We start from the raw sequence: 25,012 nt of genomic DNA on the forward strand, positions 1-25,012 counted from the left end.
TAAATGATGTTGTTATATTATGACTTAGAATTGTTTACATATATGAACAATATTATTATTTATTTTAATAGTGTATTGATAATAGTGTATTGACTCAGTGTATCTCAGTGTGGTATGGGAACAGCTCTAGTCAAGACTGAAAAGCCCTGCAGAGAGTTGTGCGCTTAGCTGAGCGCATCTCAAGGTCTGCTTTCCCCTCTCTGCAGGACATCTACCTCAAACGCTGCAAAAGCAGAGCTGATAAAATCATCAAGGACTCCATCCACCCCAGTAACCATCTTTTCACTTTGCTGCAATCTGGTTAGCTCTTCCGTGATGGCAAAAACCAAAAGACTCAGGAGGAGTTTCTTCATCAGGCTCCTAAACTCAAAACCAGCTTCTTAACATCTTCATGTATCCACTTAATATTCACTTTATCAGTAAGATATTCATAATTCACTACCTCACATAGACACACTGACAGTGTCAACCTGTTTGCACATTTGCCTCTTGTACAATCCTGTGTATCTTAATATTTAATACTACAGTTTACTTTCATGCACATTATTTTCCATTCTATATTTTATTCTACAGTATACATCTTTTTATATTTATTTCCTATATGTTTATTGTTAAGTTTTATTTCATTCTTTCATAGCTATATTTATGTATATTTTCATCCGTGTTGTATTATTTAATAATTGCACTGTCCATGAAGCAGACCAGTCTCATATTTCATTGCTGGTTATATATGCTCTATATAATTGTGTATGTGAAAAATCTTGAATAGTAAATGGCGGCCCACCTGCTATACCATCACAACCCACTAGGGGGCCGAGGCCCAAATGCACTGGTACAGAGCAATTGTATGTGCCTATTGAACATGTACCAGTTTTATTTTATAATCACTGGCATTCTATTATAGCTTTAATTAATATTGCGTACATATATTATTTTTATAAACACACACATATGTATACATATATATATATATATATATATATATATATATATATATATATTCACTGTACTCTTTGTTAACCATTTTAGTCATTTGTTGTTCTTTTTATCATTTTGATATATATATATATATATATATATATATTTTTTTTTTTTTTTTTATTAGCTTTATTTATTTCTTTTTATATTTCCTGTTTATTTTATTTAGTTTTAGCAATTTTTGGTGTTTTGTCATTCTTATTATTATTATAAGTTTTAGTTATAGTATTTCAAATAAACAAAAACGAGAATTTTTTTATTTTTACCCCAAAGTAACAAAGTTTTAGTATTGGAGAATTATATAATAAAGCTGATTTGTATATATATGTATATGCTGTGGTGTGTTGGTGAAGTGAGTTTCTCTCTCTGTAGTGGAGCTGGTCTGTGTTTGGGCTTGCTGTGTGCAGCTGGAACGCTCTTTGAAGTGCTTCACATGATTATTAACCCTCAAGTCTGCCAGGTCATTCAAGAAAAGACAATATCCATCATTACAACAATTTTATGCTTCTACAAACCTGCATCTCCATGTGAAGGAGACAAACATCTGTCAGGTCTGACAGAGCTCTGACCCCGAGGAGCAGCTCAATAAAGCCACAAACACTTACACAGCCAACAAATGACAGGCGCGTGTGTTCTGCTCTACTTACATGTTTTCTTCTTGTGTTTCTGTGGCAGAAACAAACCTCAGTCCTCAAGAGGGCGATAGAGTTTCCTTCAGATGAACATAAGATATTAGTTGCATGTCTTTGTTTTTGGCATGTTTCCTTATGCTGAAAGTAAAACAGCTTTCATATAAAAACCTGTAACCATGCATATTTAGTCTACTTATATGGTGTTTTTAGGATGGCTTGTGATAAAAAATCACCATCAATTGCACAAAAAAAGATCTATATTATGATGCTCTGTCAAACATCTGATTTTATGTTTCATTGAAGAAAGAAAAAAAAAATATGTGGCTGAAATTACTTGATAAATAATTTTAAAATATAAAGAAATAAATTGGTATCAGCTAGCTAACAAGACAATTACAATATCTAAAACAGATATAATTCTTAGAAGAGTATCATAAAAATGATGAATATCGTTGGCTTTGTGATGCATTGTAATTTAAACAGAATCCTAATTGGGAATAATGATAATAACCTAAAAGAAAAACTATAAAGCTAACTCTAAAAAATAAAACACTTGGATGCCTTACATTAATACAAATTAAAATAATGTCCAATGGAGCAAAAAACTGGCTTTGGTTTTCTTCATGCAAAATATAATTTCTATATGTTTTCAGTTTACCTGGAAATATTCTTAATGACAATAGTTAACACATAAAAACATATTTTTGTAACTTAAAATTTAATAAATTTTTACTCTCTTTCTCTCTCTTATATCTCTTAAGCTTGCAAAGGCAACATTTCTCATTGTTATTCACTTTAATGTACTAAAAAAGAAACTAAAACTTAAATAAAAATATATACAAATAGAAACGGCAAAAACACAACTAATACTAACACTAAATTTTGAAAATGTAACAAAAAAAATTTATATATATATATATATATATATATATATATATATATATATATATATATATATATATATATATATATATATATATATATATATATATATATATATATATATTTTTTTTTTTTTTTTTACTCAATTAATAAACACTACCTCTATATTAATAAGACAGTGGTAGTTTCTTATTGACATTAATCACACTGTAATTAATATTATTTACACCAGTAGGAGGCTAAAAAAGCAAAGTGACAGTGAAATCATTTCTCTGCAGTAATATCAGGTTCAGGGCTTGTGCTGGTACAAGCTCAGAACAATGTTGACCTCAGTAACTCACCAGTTCAAAGGTCAACCTCGTATGAGGGTCAAATGCTTGACCTTTGTCCATGAGGAATCACCCTGTGCAAGGAAACCAAATGAAGCAAATCTAATAGATCAGACTTTAAATAAAAGGAATAGTTCACCCAAAAATAAAAATTTGCTGAAAATTTTGAGAAAGGTAGCATTGCATCACTTGTTCACCATTGGAGTGAATGGGTGCCGTCAGAATGAGAATCCAAACAGCTGATAAAATAAACTCATAAATTAATAAACACTACCTCTATATTAATACGATAGTGGTAGTTTCTCAATTAAATTAATCACACGGTAATTAATATTATTTACTCCAGTAGGAGGCTAAAAAGCAAAGTGACAGTGAAATCATTTCTCTGCAGTAATATCAGGTTCAGTGCTTGTGCTGGTACAAGCTCAGAACAATGTTGACCTCAGTAACTCACCAGTTCAAAGGTCAACCTCGTATGAGGGTCAAACACTTGACCTTTGTCTATGAGGAATCACCCTGTGCAAGGAAACCAAATGAAGCAAAGCTTATAGGTCAGACTTTTTAATAAAAGAATAGTTCACCCAAAAATAAAAATTTCCTGAAAATTTTGAGAAAGGTAGCATTGCATCACTTGCTCACCATTGGAGTGAATGGGTGCCGTCAGAATGAGAATCCAAACAGCTGATAAAAAACTCACAAATTAATAAAACTACCTCTATATTAATAGTTTCTCAATGATATTAATCACAGTGTAATTAATATTATTTACTCCAGTAAGAGGCTAAAAAGCAAAGTGACAGTGAAATCATTTCTCTGCAGTAATATCAGGTTCAATGCTTGTGCTGGTACAAGCTCAGAACAATGTTGACATCAGTAACTCACCAGTTCATTCAAAAATAAAAATTTCCTAGTATTGCATCACTTGTTCACCATTGGAGTGAATGGGTGCCGTCAGAATGAGAATCCAAAAACAGCTGATAAAAAACTCACAATAGTCCACAAGTAATCCACAGCACTCCAGTCCATCAATTAAGATCTGTAAAGACTAAAACTAAAACAAATCCAGCATTAAGACAGTTTTAATGTTATGGACTCATGGATTTATGCAGGGGAAAAAAAGGTTTAAAGTTAAAAATGCCTTGATGGATTTGTTTCATCTTTAGTCTTCTCCAGATGTTAACTGATGGACTGGAGTGTTGTGGATTATTGTGATGTTTTTATCAACTGTTTGGACTCTCGTTCTGATGGCACCCATTCACTCCAATGATGAGACACTGATGCAATGCTACATTTCTACAAACCTGATGAAGAGACAAACTCATCCTGATCTCAGGTGGCCTGAGGGACATTTTCAGCAATCTTTTCATTCCTGGGCAAACTGTTCCTTTAACAAAACTAATAAAAATGTCTGTTTATCTAACCTTGCTGAGAAGACAAGGTCTGGTATGTTTTATTGTGACTAAAATCTGTCCACAAGGGGTCAGCAGTGACAAAAATGTTGTGTTCAGCATGACTATTACAATCTTACAGAGCTTCCAAGCTTCATTTTCCTCATCTGTGGAAAAAATTCCTCTTAAATCCCCAACACAATCCACAAACCAAAGACAAAACTAGTTTCAGATAAACAGGACAGTAGAAAGACTTCCAGCACTCATATATTATTGTAATTGCGAGTGGAATTTTACCAATGATCTCTGTCTAAGCAAGTGTTTGTCTTCTTCTCCTCACTAGAGGGCTCTGTTTGTAGCCTCATGTTTGCTATGAGGAAGTGTCTGTGAGGAAGAGGAGGAGACGTTCAGCTTCAGCCTTCATCAGGGTTAAAGTCAAACAAGGAAGGAATGTGGCAGAAATGAAAACCTTCACTCATTAACCATTGTGTGTTTTCAGGAAGCAGCAGCAGCAGGAAGGCTAATGTGTTTATTCTGTCGTATGTAGCTGACGTTTAAGATGAACGCCACATGCTAATAAGCCTCTGTAGAATAATTAAAACATGTAAAGACTCACTCCAGAGGATTATGAAATCACAGAGGAGAAACATCACACCCCTGAAATGAAAGCTCGAGAGCAGATCATCGTCTTACAGGCCGGTTCTGATGTGGATGAATTTGTTTCTTCATCCGATTTGGAGAAATATAGCATTGCATCACTTCACATCATTGGAGTGAATGGGTGCCGTCAGAATGAGAGTCCAGACAGCTGATAAAAACATCACAATAATCCACAGCACACCAGTCCATCAGTGAACATCTGGAGAAGACAAAAGATGAAACAAATCCAGCATTTAGACACTTCAAACAACTGTTTCTGGCTAAAATATGAATACATAATCCAAAATAACACTTCCTCCAGTGAACAAAATAATCTCATCTAAATCAGATAAAGAGATCGAATGAATGAATAAATGCATGAGTCAAAATATATAATCCACCTATCTATTTATTAATTCATTCTATATACTTACACATGTTTCACAACATGCATTTATTAACCTAATATGATGTTATGATCACAATATATATTTAATCTACAATATATAACCAAAATTATTTAATATAGTAACTGATTCCAGTTAATTATTAAAGTAACATTAAAAACGTCCATGGAAAGATCAGTTTACCTGTGAACTAAAATGCATTAAAACACAATTTCATTTTTTCAGAAGGTATGAATTAAGTTGGACATATTTTTAATGATGCTTATGCTTAAACAACTGTTTGTCAGTGGGGTGCACAAAATCTATTTAAGATGCATTCACCAAAAACTAATTTCTAATTGCTAAACTAATTGCTTTTCAATGTTTTTAAGTATTTTAATTGTGAGATGAGATTAAGCCGATGATTGTGCATTGATCGGGTCATTGAGGCAGTGAACGGCTCTCAATCCTTCCACTCGAGCAGGATGTGGTTGTGTCAAGCTTTCGAAATAACTAACCTTAAGGCCGCCTCTCCTTTTATAGGCAAAGACAGCGAGAGGCATTGTGTTTTCATCAGTGTCACGAACAGTCAGTCAGTCATTCAGGTTCCTGATGCATCATCAGCTCTTCAGCTGCTCAGCTTAGTGGGAACAACTGTTTAAAAGAGCTGCACAGTTATCATCACTTAATTATGTCTCAGGAGAAAAGGAAATGTGTCAATTATTTTTGTGTATCTTTTTTGAGAAAGCGTTTATATTGAGATGTAGATGGAGACACTGAAGTAGCAGAAAGTCTGCATTTGTTCTCTATTTAAACACATTGCTGTATAGAGGTCGAATTCATAAAGTTGCATGACTTTTGCACATATTTTTTAGATCAATAAGATATGTTGCGACTGTTAAATGTATTTGCACAATACATTCAGATTTATATATATATATATATATATATATATATATATATATATATATATATATATATATATATATTTCATATTATGTACATATAAATACACATGAAACATATTATGCATTACAATATTTAATTTTATTATATAAAATACAATTTAATAAATGAAATTAGACTTTAATGTATAATTGTACATTTTATTACAAAATAAATTGTATTAAAAATAATAAAAATATTAATTAGTGTAAAATAAAGTAATATAATATACAGACTCATTTAAATGCATATTAAATGTATTATGTATTACATAATTGTATTACCTTGTAATAAATAAATGCAGATATTCCAATATATAATCATTTACATACACATTAGCTACACAAATACATTTTTCCACAACATTCAGCAAACTCTTCTTCTACAGTGATTCAGTGATTGTTCTCTTCCAGATCAGCAGACTGAAGTGAATCTGACTCAGCATATTGGTTAAACTCTCAACATGTTTGTATCTAGCTTGGTTTCTAATATCACACCTGCTTTAATGTCAGAGACACCTGAAGGAAACTCTCAGACCTATATCTCTGATCACACTACTGAGCGTTTGCAGGAGAATGACAGGTGCGCTGGGTCTCTTCTGTACTGTTTAACACCTGAGAACAAAGCCCTGCTTCTCTTGTGGATCACTGCAGGAAGCAGCGGTTCATACGAGGGTTACACAGCATTACACACTCGTCCGGCGGATGCTTTAGGAGTCGAACACACAGACAGATGGAGCAGCAGACTGAAGAATCTCCTGCTCTTCCCCCATCCACTGTTACACAACACACTTTCACTTCTGAAGAGGCTTCAGTGAGAACCAGACATAAGACCAAACAGACGAGATTCTGACTGGAGTGACTCTACTCAGTTTTGTGTGATTTTATGATTATATTGAATTAGGATGTGAATAATCACAACCAAAACCAGAAAAAAAAATGAAAATGAAGACAATGTACTGGGCTTCCCTGAATACGAATAGATGTCACCCTTTGACCCCTAAAAAAAAAAAAAAAAAATATATATATATATATATATATATATATATATATATATATATATATATTATAAAATATATTTTGCATGAAAAATACCATTTTAGGACCATTAAGAATTTTCTGAAATACTTTATTGTTGACTTTATTGAAATTTAAAAATATTTTTGTATTATTATTGTCTTATTACAATTATTTATGGTAGTATTTGCATAGTAATTTATGTAGATACATGTGTGATAAATAGATAAAATAAATATAGTTATTATTTAGATTTGTTATTTAGATTTATTAAATAAAATAAAATATTTTTTTCTATTAGTGTGTGTGTGTGTGTGTGTGTGTGTGTGTGTGTATGTATATATATATATATATATAAGCAAATACATTTCAGTCAGTGGCATAGTGTCACACTTCTTTACTGAGACACATTGTGTGATTCTCTGGAACTAAAGTGCTGTTGGTCTCTGCTAAAATGACTAAATATCGCTATAACTGTTATTTAAAATATGTCACATGGTTTCAGTATAAGCTCTTCAGCCTGTGTGCTGTTCTCCTTTGGGCATATGATCATTAAACTCAAGTCTGTGTAGACGCTGTGTTATTACTGCAATTACACAGAAACAACTCTTGTATCGGTAGTTTAAATAGCACTTAAGTGGCTTCCTCACTGCTGAGGACTCGTCAATATGAACGAGACTATTTTACAATGCAAAATAACTATTTTCTGTTTGAATATAAAAATGGTTTCTGAAGATCATGTGACACTGAAGACTGGAGGAATGATGCTGAAAATACAGCGGAGCATCACAGAAATATATTACACTTTAACAGAGATTCACACAGAAAACAGCTGTTTTAAATTATAATAATATTTCACATTTTTTACTGTATTGTTGATTAAATAAATGCAGCTTTGGTGAGCAAAAGAGACTTCTAAAACAAACTTTGAGCAGTTGTAGTCAGTATAGGCAAAACTCTCATGTTTCCTATTCAGACACTTAGGAGAAAGAAAGGCCTCTAATCTACAACGCTTTAGAGAAAATGACTATATTTCACAGAAATGAGATCATGATTGACCAGATCCATTTCTCACTTCAGTATAACCTTTTAAGCCTGATTCACTGCAGAAGATCATGTGAACACTATCTGGCTGACAGTTATCTGGCTATTTTCTCATGTTTTTTAGATTCTGAACCGGATATGAACTTTATTTCAGAATTAATATTTACATTTCCTCCCTTTCTGGTCACTGGAATGTTTTCATTTTCCTCACAAACAGACACACGAGCGAAGCCTATCCTCTTCATCCGGGGTTTTCTCTTTTGCAATGAGAACAATTTAACGTGGACTTTAAAACAAAGCTGTCTTTGGAGGTTTGTGTAAAGTTAGAAGTCACTTTCAAAGACGCACAAGAGTTGATTTGTTCACCTGCCACAATAAAAATCATTAATAATTAACCTCTTACTTCTCGAGGCCATATACAGATCAAGGTGAGACAGATCCACTAAACAAATATATATTTATTTCAGGTGACCAAAGCTTTTGTGAGCCATGGCTGTCATTATATGCCCCCTTTTCACTTCCTAATTTAAGTTCTGTAAACTGAAACAAAAGTGCATTTTGAATGGCTGCTAACGATCAGGAATACTGATCTGATAATGAATACATTATCTGACATTTATAGGTCAGCTTCTCTCAACTCGACTTCTGTTCAGCTGCTGGTTGAAATGATGAGGACTTTGCTGTCTTTCATTTTTGAACTCTTGTGTGCAAATACAGGAAATAAGCACATGCAGAAGGAACAGAAACACACACACACGCACACACACACACACACACACAAAGAACGGAAGGAGGAAGTTACTGTGCAAAATAACTTAAAAGAATGTGTTGCAGGCAGTGGCGGTTCTACATTGAAATACACCCTGGGCGAGACCCCTTTCGAACGCCCCCCCCCCCCCCCACACACACAAAAAAATAGCAAACAAAGTTCTGCACAAACAGCAATATTTTATTATAACAACTGTTTTCATATGATGTGAGATCATTGCATGCATGTTTCCAATATGCCATTCCTGCACTTGTTAAATTGATGTTCCTCTTGGAAAACAATTTGCAGCAGAAGCAAAAGAGGCTGTTGTTCTTAATTGAAGAAATCAGCCAACGTCTTGCCATCTTTTCACCACTTACTAATGTCTTATTAAAATATTAGTGGTGGCAACTTCTCCCATTACTCTCATTCCTACGGAAAACAAAGCCAGGTGGCACTTTACTTGGTCCTCTGTGAACCAGCTCAGTCCGAATCCTGTCAGTCAGATGTGAGGGCCAGTGGGGCTCAGTGGGGGTTCAGCTCCAGGCATTTCTATCAGACAGCATATTGGCATATTACTCAAAACACATAGCAGTGAAAAAACACAGTCCTACTCATAAATTATCAGAAATATTAAAATTACATTAAATTGCAGTTGTCTTGTAGCCCCCACACACACACATACACACACAATATGCACACCTGAAAGCTCATGCAGGGTAGAAGTAGAGGCAAAGAGGTCTTCATCCTCAATATCAGATATTTGTGGAGACATATGTGTAGCGGAGGAGGTGGTTGGCTCATCCTGACCAGTGGCAGAGGATGTTCCAAAATATTTTAGAAGTGCCCCTGAAATTGCAATTTAACTGCATTTGAAATCAAAAGACCATAGGATAATGTTTTATAAAGCTAAAACAGCCTAGGGTCAAATTGACTCAAAACATAATAGAAGGGTTACATAAACATGCTCTTACAAACTAAATGTCTGTCATTACACGCTATATCCTCCTAGACCCGGAAAATAAAAACATTTATTTATTTCATTTTCCTCCCCATGTCATCACATTGTTTAGAGCATAGAAACAAATAGTAAAAAAAATACATTGAAAAATTATATTTTATTCACGTTATGCTATGGTCACTGCATCAGTTGTTTAAAAAAATAAAATGACTTTAAATTATATGTATAGGCAAAAACTAAAACTTTTTGGGTTTCAGGATATTTTTCAACCAAAATTTGTATATCAATCCAACTTTCATGGAGGTGCCATTAGGTTACTGCCTCAAATTATACGCATGACACACTTTTAGTTATGACTTGTAAAACTATACTTAGGAAACAATACTTAGCATACTGTGTAGCAAATAAAATGCCATTGGTTATTTACAGGGCCTAATGTTAAACCAACTGATGGAAATGATAACTGAACTTTTAACAGTTTTATTGCAAAGCACAATATAATAAATTAGATCTCATGATTGAGTTGAAACCAAATTATTGTTGTATAAGCAAAGCAAGCATCATAGCAAAAAGGTTAACAAAGAGTTATACCCACCACCAATTAACATTAGCCCTTCATTCATGAAATGGATACTGTAATCATACAGAGACATTAGTTGCATACCTTTATCTGTTGCTCGTTTCTCCTCTTCTTCTTTTCTTTTTTTTCCGAAATTGGGCACCTGGCTTTGACCTTTTCTTCTCCATCTCTGTTTATTTGGCACTCGACAATCAGCAGATTTCCCATCCCCCCACCTGTCACTCAGGACCAGAAGTCAAGACTAAACCAATTCACCTTGATGACCACATAATCGTTTTGTATTACCTAGTTTCATTTGCAGGAACTATAGGCATGTATTATAACATTATGAATGAAATGTGCGTTATTTGGAAGAAAGTCGAGGTGTGTGACTGACTTTAGCCTATTATTAATTATATTACTAGTGTGGATCCCCCGTCCCCGTCCACCCCCGCCCTGCCCGTTCCATTTGAGAGAGACCCAGAGGTGAAATGTCGCACGCGCCTTTCGCCCCACTCCCTTACACTTCTCTCACAACACAAAGCTTCAGTGGATATTTTCAGCAAGCAGGGGCGCCGGCAGCTGTTCCACACACAGTGAAATGATATAAATGACGAAAAACCGCTTCGCGACACAGAGGATTTTTTGTTTATCTGCTTGTGCTGCCGCCCCCAATGTGTCACGAAAAAATGACGCCCCGGGCGGCTGCCCGGTTCGCCCGTGCCTAAAACCGCTACTGGTTGCAGGAGCTTCATGTGCTCAGCTGGGGGTGTGAGATATATATTAATGTTTATGTAGCTTTTCATATGGTCTATACAGTTCATATTTAAGTTGCTATTTGGTCTATAATAATTATAATTTAATTAAATGCATAAATTATAATGAAATGTATACAACTGCATCAATTAATACAAATAATACAATAATAAATCATTTTGTGTGTGTTTAAGTGGATAACAAATTTAATTTAAAATTATTTTAATAAAAATTAAATAATTGTAACATTTAAATTAATATATAAGTAATACTATAATTATAACTACCTATTTATTTAAAAATATCAAAACAATTTACATTTTTTATTATTATTTGTTAACTGATAAATGAATAATAAATGAAGAAAATAATTAAATAATGTTATTTAAATGCATAAATAATAAAATAATACATACATAAACACAATTACACAAAAGCTTGTTTTCTCTTACAATTAATTATTTGCATAAATGCATAAATAATTAAAATAATAAATGTTAATTTACGCATTTCAACATTCAAATATATACAGTTTAATAATTTTACTTACCTATTTGTTTAAAAATACAAAAATAATAATCATTATTTATATTTTACAATTATTATTACTATTAAATACTATTATTATATATATATATATATATTACTCACCTGATTTTTATTAGTAACAAATAAAAAAATAATGAAATAATGTAAATTAAATTAACTTAATTACAGCAATGTATTGTATGTTGGCTTCCAACATTTATTTCGGATCTACATTAAAATCAATTAGGGAAATATTTTTTTACAAAATAATATCGCCACACCATCATATTTTGTTTTGTGCTTCCTCATTATTTTAGTGTCTTGTTTTCATGACTTATGAACAGGAAAAACACACTGTACAAAACTAACCTAAAATGCATATCAGTAAAACTACTTTCCTTCAAAATGACTTAAAGAGCATTTGAGCTAAAGATAAAGAGGCTCTCGCTTGTGTGAGTTTTCTATTTCCTCCACAGAAAGAGATACAGGAAATGATGTCATCGTGTTTAAATACACCATGGATGTCAAAATCTGACAGCACCACATTTCCTGCGGCCTGAAAACTTTACGTGAGATTCAGAGCAGCTGTGAGCGCAGGTTCATCGACCGCTGTTTATACAGCTGGAGTCTGCAGTGAAATCCATCCACATTAAAAACAATGTGTGCACTTTAAATAAAAAAGTGCACGATGAAAGTGCACAAAGTATTTTAGTGGCAGATGCCCTGGAACATATCAGTCCTCTGCATGTTTCCTGTGACAGATTGCATGTCATGCAAAAAGCCACAGACTCTTCTAGAAGACTTCATCATTATCTTTTGCTTCTCAGAATAAGACAATCTACAATAAAAGGCTTGCTCAGGAAGTTTAAATTTGATATGTCTCCTTGTGTCTAACAAACATCAAACATGTAGTGGTTTCTCATAATGTCTGTTGACTATTGTGCATCATGTGATCTGAAGTATTCAGTACAGATCTGAGGCATTAGGACATTAATTAACCTTTAACTCATTTTTCTACACACTGATCTTTTTTTCCTGACACCTAAAAAATCATACACGACACAAGGTTGAGTGAAAAGGTTTTTTGCGCTTACAAAGACTGAACGCTTGATTGCGTACTTGCTGGTGCCAAACCACACAACTTCCTGTGTGACATGTTCATTAGTTCTTCAAATTCCCTATTAGTGCTGAAAACTATTTACATTATATTATGAGAATTTAATATGCATTATATTATGAGCATTTAATATGCACTATAATATGAGGATATAATATGCATTATATTAAGAGCAATTAATATGCATTATATTATGAGCATTTGATATGCATTATAATATGAGGATATTATTGTATTTTTATCATGACACACAGTTCAGTTCTAAATGAAAAACTCATATTATTAAATACATGTTATGCATGTAAATTCAGCAGTTGTGCATTATTGAAATTAGTTAAAATGGTTTACGGTTTATGCATGATATCATCATATTCATGTGAAAGAGATGAAAGAAGAGAAAGAGGTGCTTATTAAACAAACCTTCAAGCCATTTTTAAAACTTGAAGTGAATTAGTGTTATTTTACCATCGCTTCGATTTTTATATTTTTTATTAATATTTAAAATTATTACTGTTATTTTTTCTGATAGCAAATTAATTTTAATACGTTTTTTCAAACTATTTTTATTTGTCTAAAAAGGTAATCTGCGGAGGAAATTTTTTAATAATTTTTATTTTATGGTTTTAATTTTAGTTAAATATAATTACTATAATTGAACGGTTTGACAGCAAGAGACACACAATAAAGTGTTTAGTCGTTAGAAGGCACAAAACACATTTTCACTCTTTGAATTTTCTCTTTTTATTCTTTTTATTAATTTTTTTTTTATATTTGGTCGTTTTTATTTCAGTTTTAGTTTTAGTTATTTTAACATCTCATTAAAGTTAATAATCATAAGAAATGCTTCAATGGCAACTAGATGAATAAAAATAAGTTTCGAAAATAATAATAATAATATAATAATAAAAGGCACCAAGACTAAATTTTTCAGAATTAATCAGATTTTTGGGGAATCATTTCTTTATCAACTCCAGATGTTCTGTAGATCTTCAAGAACTCAAAGAACGTAAATCCTTCAAACAATCTTTAAACTCAAGTCCATTCTGTGCTAATGTGTGTCTAGAGGAGAACTCTGTCTGTTTGCACAAACTAAAGTTCCTCTTAGTCTTCGGCCTGTTTCTTTCTCACATAATGTGATGAATCTAAGTGCTCTCCGCACACTTTCTGTCTCTGTATCTTTCCACGTGAACATATTCAATCCTCCAGAACTCTTGGAACAAGAGATGACCGTGTGTGCGACTCTGATACAAGAGCAACATTCCTCAGTTGGAAAGAAAAAAAAAAGGCTATGCTAGCTGACGTTTTTTTTTTCTTTCACCCCCTAATATGGTGAAAGGCAGTGAGATGGTTGAGTGGTTACATCATCATCAGCGCTCTGGAGTGAGGAAGTCTGGGGGAAAATGAGCAACGTTTCTCTGAATATAACCCATCCCATTGGACTACAGTCTCTTACAATAGATAAATATTACAAAGGCTAGAGCACCTCCCTTATTTATGCCCTTATAAGGGACTGATTTCCATGTTTTGGCTCTAATTGAACAGAGATGTTATGGATTTCTGTGGAATACCTAAAAAAAATGGTGCTGAGAGGATCAGGCAAGAGCAATGGCTTTAGAAGAAAACATCAAATTTAATCACACAATACCACACTGTAAACTGAAATCTAAAGCTTGATCCAAAATATTAATAAAAACTAGAACAGTGTCTCAATGATAATAAAATTACACTGATTTACATATCAGGATTTGTAGTGTGACATATTCAACAAGAAAAAAGGTAGGTAATAAGTGTGATTTACATACCAAAATGGACCAATTTGATTGGACGGGAGGATCTTAAAATAGAAGGTATTACTGATGTTAGCTGAAAGCAAAGGTTGTTTCAGAAGATGATATCATGGTGGAAAATAATTCAGATGAACTCTGGAAGAATGTACACAAATAAGACATACAAACTTAGATTGTGGATAGTGAACATAAACAGTTGATTTTATTTTCTTGTTGACTTTAAAATAAGCTCCATTAGTTTTTGAGATGCTAATCATTCAGGGGTACGTTTCTCAAAATTATTGATGCTAACCTGTTAGCAACTTAGTTGGTTGCCAATGGGAAATTGTATTGCAACCAACAAAGTTGCTAACTTATTTAGCAACTATGGTTTTGGGAAATGCTCCCCAGATCAGTTTACAGTGTGTTCATTTATTAAATATTTTATAATAATTTAAGTAAAATAAATAAATAAATAAAAACCTGAAGAAGGCTACTCTGCATTGTATTTTGCATTGTTAAAACCTCTTAAATCAGTGTGAGAAATGTGACAAAAGTTAGCAGGTTCTGCTTTCTGTGTGAAAGAAGAGAATTAAATGATGTGTTACTGAACACCGACCTACAACAGGCTCTTCACAACACTCCTGTAAACGTGTTGTTTTTAAAGCTGTCATGCTTCACTGCCTTGAACAGAATCCGTTCCCTCTCTATTCACTGTTCTGAATGGGTTTTGATCTCAGAATAAATCCAGGTGTCATTTGACTCTGCCTCGTCTAACCAAAACTAAATAGATTAATAACCAGTTTCACAAGAAGTGTCTCTTCCCACAGTGAATTTATATATATATATATATATCAAATCAGCTTTCAAACTGCTTTGACTGTTCCTCATCCGGTTATTTTATTAAAATTATTTTTATTCGCTGTGATCAGACTGTAAAAAAATATTACAGCAAGCTTAAAACATGTGCAGAATAAGCCAAAGCTTTCATTTCGAAATGCGTACAATAATGACACACACATCACTTTTCAGTAACCCATGGTGTTGAAAATAGCCGTGAACAGTCACTTGATTTCTTAATTGTTTTTGCTTCATAACAGCAAGAGCGTTCAGTATATTAAGGTGTGAATAGGCCTCTTTAAAACTGCAGATTGGCGAAAGGTTGTGCTGATTTTCCCAGGAATGCCATTTCTGTGGAATGATGATTGTAATTGAATCTGGAGACTATGGGACATGACTGTTTGGCTGGAGAAAAAAAGAAAAGGAAAAAGTCTAGTGCATTGCGTGAGTAACAGCTTGACCGGCTGCTGTTGTGAAACGTCCGGAGATTTAGGTCAGTACCTCAGAACAAGGTGCATTTGTGCTTTGAATGTTAGCATCATTTATTCAGCTGTCATGAGGCTAAAAAACAAACCAATACAAACAAAGAGATAGCTTTCTGAGGATATGTTGACCTTTGACCTGTATGAGGGGTTTTGATGCTAACAAGCAAGGGTTTAGGTTTGATTTTGGCATTGACATAACCTTGATATTTAATTGTTTGATCAAAATGATTGCTAGTCACAATTTAGTACTCTCTTAGTAGGGACATGTCATAACGTCTACTAAACTAAAGTGACTCTTCGTTCTGTTTTAAAGATGTTTTCTTTGAATTATTTGACTAGAATATAGGTGAACATAACTTAATTCGCTTCCATCTTGTTGAATCGTTCCATCTTTTGTCTTCTCCAGATGTTCACTGATGGACTGGAGTGCTGTGGATTATTGTGATGTTTTTATCAACTGTTTGGACTCTCATTCTGACGGCACCCATTCACTTCAGAGCAAGTGATGCAATGCTACATTTCAAGTGATGTAATGCAAATGTAAATTTTGAGGTTGAACTACTCCTTTAAAGGAAGATTGTGGAGAATGCGATTTTTAGAATGTTCAGCAGTCACAAAGTAACCAGCCGTGATGACATCATCATCATAAAACTTGCACTGGGAGCCCCTTTCTTCTTGAGTATATAGCTGTTAGGACACTTTCTTGATTCTTGTGTGCAATGACAAATGCTGCAAAACGAAACAGCAAGATGTTAGCAAGTTTGAGGTCATGGAAGAGCTGCTGACTGACTTGACCGAAAGGCAAAGATATTTCAACGAGTTTGAATTATTTTTAGAGCTTGTGAGAGACAAAGATATGGAAAAAGCCATCAGAAGTTTAAACAAACATCTTTCCCCTGAAGAATTTGTGACCAGATGTGAAGTGTGGTTTCATTTAGCTATTCAGAGTTTCATTAGGTCAGAAACTGACGCACAATTACCTGCTAAAATCTTGAAAAAATAAACACTTGTTTACATGTGTGTGATGACACAAAAATAACAGTGTAGCAGAACAGCATCACTGTTTTCTGGAATTGAAGAGGTTGTGATTAATTTATAGTGACATTTAAAAGTCAGTCTAGTTTTTTTAGACTCCATTGGGTATCTGGAATATTAATAATTGAGGATTTTTGTTCATTAATATTTAATAGTTCTGACTAGACTTCAAAGCAAGTAATTTAAGTGCAATGAATATGGACCAAATTCCTTTTGATTCGGATGTCTGTCTCTGTTTACCTTATTCCCAATGTCTCCGTTTCATTAACCTTTATGTAAATAATGCAGATGTGCAGTACAACGTAGATGCTGCAAGATAACTAATAAACCAGAAAACCTCCATGTTTTAAACAGACCAACCACATCTTTATTTGATCTAAAAATGCAAATCATTGGAAAACCACATTCAGACATGAGAAAAACAGCCATCAAAAAGTTAACTTACTGATGAACCATAAATATATAAAGCAACATACTGTAACAGTATAAAAACAATATATTTAAAATGTATTGCATGACATTAGTGCATTGGGGTAATGTAAGTTTCATACGCTTAATATAAGAGAAACACATGCTGCATTTGTTCATATGTTCTAAGCAGAGACCATGCATTTCTGATCTTGGATCTGTTGGATTGATTCTTGGATCCAAATGTGGCATGAAATGAGTTTTCTGGATGTCTGATGTTAGCTGCAGTTCTTCTGGCGGACTGCAGACTGTGGAACTTCCTTTCTTGGCCCTCGTTATAGAAACCTGAGTGTTTGTATCTCAGTGTGAGCACATGCTGTTCTTCCTGTATTTCAGACTGAATGTTATCAGCATTTTGACTATACTTATTCAGCAGTCATGCATTACACTGACCAAAAGTGACAGTGAAAACATTTATAATGTTACATAAAATGTCTATTTCTAATAAACACTATTCTTTTGAACTTTTTATTCATCAACAAATCCTGAAAATTAAAATGCATCATGGTTTCCACAAATATATTGTGTGCTGGATCTGTTTTCATCATTGATAATAATCAAAAATGATTTTTTAATAATTTTAATTTTAATAATCAAACATTTCTTGAGCTGTAAATCATCATATTAGAATGATTTCTAAAGATCATGTGGCACTGAAGACTGGGGTAATGATGCTGAAAATACAGCTGCATATCACAGAAATAAATTACAGTTCAACACATATTCATGTAAAATCTGTCTTTTTAAATTATAATAATATTTCACAATTTTTACTGTATTTTTGATCAAATAAATGCAGCCTTGGTGAGCAGAAGAGACTTCTAAAACATTTAAAATATTGTGAACTTCTGAGCTGTTGTAGTTACTAGGCAAAAGTCTCAGGGAGCATCTCGTGCTTCCCATTTAGACACTTGAGAGAAATAAAGGCCTCTAATCTATAAAGCTCCGAATAGCCTCGGGAAAAAAATAAAATAATGTTAGTGTATGTGATTGTTGTAAAATATAAATGATTAATGTACGTCATAATCAAGTTCAATTCAGAAATTTTTAAGTCATGTATTTTGACGTTCAGTATGGAAAGTCATTGTTTTACACTAAGTATATTATTAGGCAAAAAATAAAAATAAAATCAATATTAATAAATATAACTTTGTTGAACTTGAGAGTATTCCATCATATTTTCTTGTTAAAACAATAATAATGCATTTTAACAATGTATTTTAATTTGCATGAAACGTGCCTCTTGAGGTGCGATCACATTTAACGTGCTTCTGCAAAATTGAATCATTCCTACAATCTAGAATATTTAAACAAATTTAAGCATGCAGATTTCACACAAATTTGTCAGCCCAAACAATAGAAAGATGCTTGGTTTGAATGTGTAAGCTGTGCTTACTGACAATAGACAATGGACCTTTTTGGCAGCAAAATTGCAGTGAAATGACGCTAATGTGAGCGTACCTTTAATCAGCGATGAGCTCAACACAGATATCAGTATTATCTGAGTGTGTCTGTCTGCTCTTACAGCAGCAGCCGTCACAACACTGACAGATGGCAGCTCCGCACCCACGGGCCAGAACTGCTCACAATCACTGCTCAGTGTGCCTGACAACACACACACACACACACACACACACACACACACACACACACACACACACACACACATACACACACACACACACACAATCACTGCTCAGTGTGCCTGACAACACACACACACACACACACACACACACACACAATCACTGCTCAGTGTGCCTGACAACACACACACACACACACACAATCACTGCTCAGTGTGCCTGACAACACACACACACACACACACACAGCTCAGCGTGCCTGGCATTAGCTTTCCTCCACTCACACGTTTGTGCATGCTTCAAAATCACACTCATATTTAATAAAAACTAGTGACCTGCCTTGCTGCCTACTACCTACATAGGGAGCAACCTTCAAAGGGAGCATCCTAACTGATGGAGCATATCATACAAGTGGCCAATTCTTTTTTGGAACATGTTGGGAATATGCTTACGATGACTGAAATGTTCCCTAGGTATACAGCTCACTAGATTTTGGAACAGATCCCTTATAATACAAATGTAATTTACTGAATACAGTCTGAGAGTTTGTAAGGAATAAAAGTGAGTGTTGTGTGTTTTTGGCACATCCAAACACACATAAACACCAACACACATTTCTTTCTGTTAGCTATGGAGCTTCTGCTGGTGTGAAAGAACAGATTTACCAATGCAAAAACTCATTTCTATATGTCTAGACTTATTATTAAGGATTATAAAAAGCGCTGAAGAATAATTCAAAAGTGGTTTGACATCCTTTAAATCTACAGCATACACGTGCAAGAGAAGAAACACATCATGGGAACAGCAGTGACCTACAGGAAGTCAGAGATCATCTGTTTTAACTGGTTTCCTCTCAGGTGCAGCTATTGTTAACCTAACCAGTGCATGAACATGAACAAAACTTATACCCTGTCGTCACCACCCAGAACAACTTTAAAACCACATAAACATGATCTAATGACTAATTTTGTGGCAGTGCTTTCATGCATAAGCAGAGAGAAGATGTAGAATAAATTTGTTGTTGCTGGTAAAGATGAAGTGTTTAATCACGCAACATCAAACTGGAATGCAAACTGTTTATAAGCGCACCATCATTGAACTCAACATCACAACATCAGCTTAGCCAATGGTGTGAATCTGGGGTGTATTTAAGTGGCAGAAATGACATATTGCAGCTTTAATAGTGTATAGAATCTCTTAAATACATGAAAACAATACACGTACTCATCATGTGCCCACAATCTCAATGCCCTTCATTATCATCAGATCAGAACAGCTGGAGTTCACATGCCTTTCTTCACTTCTCTGTGTATGATATGTTTGTTTTTGTTTTTTTTTCTTTTACTGCTGTAGACCAGATGTGTATGTTTTCCCATTTGTATCACTTTCCTTTTAAGACTGGTTAAACAAACCCTCAATAAAATATAATAAAAAACTAATAAATGGAATAAATGGATAGTTCGTCCAAGGGCATCCAAATTACAGTATGTGACTCTGTTTCTTCAGTAGAACACAAACCAATATTTCTAACACAAACAGTGTCTAGGCTGTTTCGCTCTGATGGCCTGCACCCCAGCAGATTAGGAGCAGGACTCCTGTTGGACAACATCTCCAGGACACTTCGCTCCATGTGAGTAGTAAGACAATTCTCAAATAACTGCTATGATGACTTTTAATTCAAATGAAGCATTAGGACTTGCGTTTACTGACCTAATAAACTCTTTTGGAGTCAAACAAAATGTCACCGGGCCCACTCATCGTTTTAATCATACACTAGATTTAATTATATCGCATGGAATCGATCTTACTGCTATAGATATTGTATCTCAAAGTGATGATATTACAGACCATTTCCTTGTATCGTGCATGCTGCGTATCACTGATATTAACTGTATGTCTCAGCGATACCGTCTGGGCAGAACTATTGTTCCAGCCACCAAAGAAAGATTCGCAAATAACCTGCCTGATCTATCTCAACTGCTAATTGTACCCAGAAATACACACGAATTAGACGAAATTACTGACAACATGGGCACTATTTTCTCTAATACATTAGAAACTGTTGCCCCGATCAAATTGAAAAAGGTTAGAGAAAAACGTACTGTACCATGGTATAACAGTAATACTCACTCACGCAAGAAAGTAACTCGTAGTCTTGAACGCAAATGGAGAAAAACTAACTTGGAATTTGAAATTAGAAATACAATAGTGAATGCAGATTCTACAGCGTCTAACACTTCAGTTTCATCCATCGCACCCAAAGATAAACTGCAGCGCTTTACAAATATAGGACAGGAAGAGCTAAATAAACTTAAACCAACAGCATGTTTATTAGATCCTGTACCCACTAAATTACTGAAAGAGCTGCTACCTTAAAGTTGTTAACATTATTATCTAATCGCTATCTTGAGGTCACGTCCCAAAACCATTCAAGCTGGCGGTTATCAAGCCTCTTATTAAGAAACCACAACTAGATCCTAGTGTACTGGCAAATTATAGGCCCATTTCAAAACTTCCATTTATGTCTAAAATTTTAGAAAAAGTTGTGTCTGCTCAATTGTGCACAGCAGAGAACCACACATAGCACAGAAACTGCACTTGTTAAAATTACAAATGACCTGCTTCTTGCGTCAAATCAAGGCTGTGTCTCATTTCTACACATAGATTTAAAACAACAACTTCTTAGTAAGATTTATTTCTTTATTGTTCTTGTTCTTTCTTGACAGTTTTGTGAAATGCATCCATTCAATCAAATCAAACCATTAATGTTAATTATTTAAACCTCAAAAGTTGAACCTTATTATTAATACAAGATATCCACTTAAAAGTACACAGCAAATAAATACAAGAGATTATATTTCATATTGACCAGTGGTTGAAGTGTCTTTGCACTCAGTCTTTTATAAATCTGCAGTGATCTTCAGAAAAGCTTTACAAACATAACTCAATCATTTGTGTTTGAGGAAGTGAACTGATCTGGCCATTATCAGCAGTTCCAGAGTACAGCAGATACAGCGTCTGTCCTGGACTATTGACTAACTCCTGAACACATTCTCTCTTTAGAGCTCGTTTATGGGTCAGATAAAGTCACAACATGCCAGTGTGGGTCAATACTGGCCAACATTCACTAACAGATAACCATTATACAGGGATTTGATAAGAACAATGGTCAGATTGAGCTGGATGAAGGTTTTTAGATTGACTTCGTGCCATTTTTGTAGACATTTGTATGGAGTCTGACTCCATTTGTTTTACTATCTAAAGTAAAAAATGCATGTAAAATTCTTGAACAAATACATGAAAAAATACATTTTTTTTTTTTTTTTTTTTTGTAGATATAAAATTTTTCAGGTCTGGAAAACACACAATAATTAATTTTAAAAGGCATATATTCTTAGTTTATATACTTATTTGTCTTGCTCAGCTCTAAAATATAGAATTGGATAGAAATTTATATATATATAATTTTTAGGCATATAAGTAGATTAAAATAAATCTTAAAAGGTGTTTTTTTTTTCTTTCATTTTCTGTATATTTCATTTTGTTATCTAAATATACAAATTCTGTATTTATTTATTTTTTTAGATATAAAATCTGAAAAATTTTACATTTGTAATTTCCAGGCCTGGAAAACACAGTAATTAAAATGTAAAAAAAATATATATATTATTTTGAGAATATTGTTATGCTCAGATCCAAAATGTATAACTGGATACTTAATTTTTATAGCAAACAAAATAATAATTTATATTTATTTCTCTATTTTATCTAGTAACAGCAAACATTGAAGAAAAAGTGTTAAAATCACGAAAGCATGGCTGAGAGCGAAAAGCACAGAATAAACAATTCAAAAGATGTCCATCTGAATATTACAGATTTTTATTTGAATTACAAAACAAAAATAAAATTGTGCATTCCAAGACGTCAACATACAAAAAAACACTGCATGACTTTAAAGCATTTGAGCAAGTCAACCAAGGTCACAAGAGATGTTACAATAGCCAGTCTCTGCTACGTGTCACTCAAACTCTTAGCCCCGCCCCCTCACCACTTCTCACAGCAGTGAAACTGGTGAAGTTTCACCCCAGGCTCCTCCTCCTCCTCATCTTCCATATCAACAAACTTCATGAGAATATCAGTGGTGCGGTTTACAAAAAGAGGAATACGTGGGCACAGAAACATAGGGCTTGTACGGACGTCTGCATTTTTTGGGTTGTCCAATCATAATGCAACTTAGGTCATATTTTTCCGTTAAATGTTAAACAGCGAGAAGACGTGAAAAAGAAGGCAATGTGGAATGTACAGTGCATAGAAGAGTGTCGAGCGAGTTTCACGAGGAATCCGCCTTTTTCTCCTGTTCGATGGCTGGAAGACAAGAGCAAAGTATTTTGTTAGCCTTGGGTTTCACCGTTTGATATTCAAGCCTCAAAAAAGGATTGCGAAATCTTACTTTCTTTAGACGGCAAAGGGTTTTTCTCCTGGGTTTCTGTCTTCTTCAGCTTGGTTTTGTCGAAGCTGGTCACCTCCTCGAGATTTGGCTTGTCAGACATGTTTGCAGTGGGTCTGAAATCAAATAACAGGAAATGGCTTGCTGTTAATGATGACACACACACAAAGAGACAGATGCACGCAGATACAAGGCCTTATGATTAATAAAGACGGATCCAACATTAATATTCATATTAGTGCACAACCAATATGGGCTTTTCCAATCCTTTGTTTCCCTAATCTGTAACATTTGGCATCCTAATGCAACAGAATGCATTTAAAATGTGCATTCCGAAAAATGTCAAATAAATAAATACAACAATAGGAACGAAAGTTAAAGTCTCGTTTTAATGTTTTAATGTAAAAGCTGTGGTCAGAGCAAACGCAGGGGTTGCATCACAGTCTTGAGGAGTTGAAGGTAACCACCGCCCTTTCCTGCTCTTTCTCGATCAGATTTGACTTCATACCAACATTTATATCTGTAAAAAATACGATCTGAGTCTATTTCAACTCACATTTATGCATTATTTCCTCTTTTGACGCATTGAATATAAATCAAGCTCATCATTCCTGAACAAAGAAACTACACAGGAGCCTCCTCTACTCTTTTGTCTCATATATATACCCCAAGAATCAGATTTTACACATAGCATATTCAAGTTTTGTCACTTTTACTGGTAGTGACTGTAAAACGGATGCATAACTAACGTGATGCATTTACCCAAAAAAGCCTAAGGACGAAACCAATTTAAATGAAAATGCATTCGAATTGACATTATAGACTATAATCTAAGAAGCGATATATACGTGCATTTAAAAAGCAAAAGGAAAAGCTTAAAAGCTTACCAGAGTTTGTGGTAGTTGAAGTGGTTTATTCTCCAGCGGATGCAGCAATGTGAAGAAAAGCGCAGAATCACTGGATTTATACACAGAGATATGCAAATCACGTGACTGACGTCACCGCACCGTTAGATGCAACGCTACTTCGCGGAGTCCGTTTAAATATATAAAACAATCAGCAAGATAAGAATAAGAATAAAGGTTTTAATTCATAAACATTGGAAAAAATGCATGTATTTGAGAATTTAGCAGTAAGAAAACGTCGGAGGAACTGAACGCCCCCTTGAGAGCCCCGCTGATGTAGAGCGACAGCGACATCTGGTGGACATCTACAGTACAACTGTAAAAACTTTAATATATAAAATAATGAGTTATTTCTGAACGCAACAAACACAAAAACAGTAGTATTTTTTATTTTTATATCGAGCAAAATTATAATACAATAATTTTAATACAATTAATATTTTGACATCCTGTTGTGTTTCTTAAAATACGTAAAAGCTCACAATAAAACAAATTAAAAAACAATTTCTTTTCACATATTTTCTCAGTAAAGTCAGTTCAACAAGACCAGAGACAGCAGAAATTAAGTTGTA

General features: G+C 34.0%; 1 protein-coding gene across 1 annotated transcript; it reads right to left on the bottom strand.

The window, feature by feature from the left end:
- Window positions 1–22,945: 22,945 nt before the first annotated feature.
- On the bottom strand, window positions 22,946–24,577 carry LOC113052908 (thymosin beta-11-like). Its single transcript, XM_026217385.1, has 3 exons — window positions 24,423–24,577; window positions 23,539–23,651; window positions 22,946–23,453 (listed from the first exon to the last, which is right to left on the bottom strand). The coding sequence occupies exons 2-3, from the start codon at window positions 23,636–23,638 to the stop codon at window positions 23,419–23,421; spliced, it is 135 nt and encodes a 44-aa protein (XP_026073170.1). The 5' UTR covers window positions 23,639–23,651; window positions 24,423–24,577; the 3' UTR covers window positions 22,946–23,418.
- Between the last annotated feature and the right edge of the window lie 435 nt (window positions 24,578–25,012).

The sequence above is a fragment of the Carassius auratus genome, chromosome 34 (assembly GCF_003368295.1).
Source record: "Carassius auratus strain Wakin chromosome 34, ASM336829v1, whole genome shotgun sequence".
Lineage (NCBI taxonomy): Eukaryota > Metazoa > Chordata > Actinopteri > Cypriniformes > Cyprinidae > Carassius > Carassius auratus.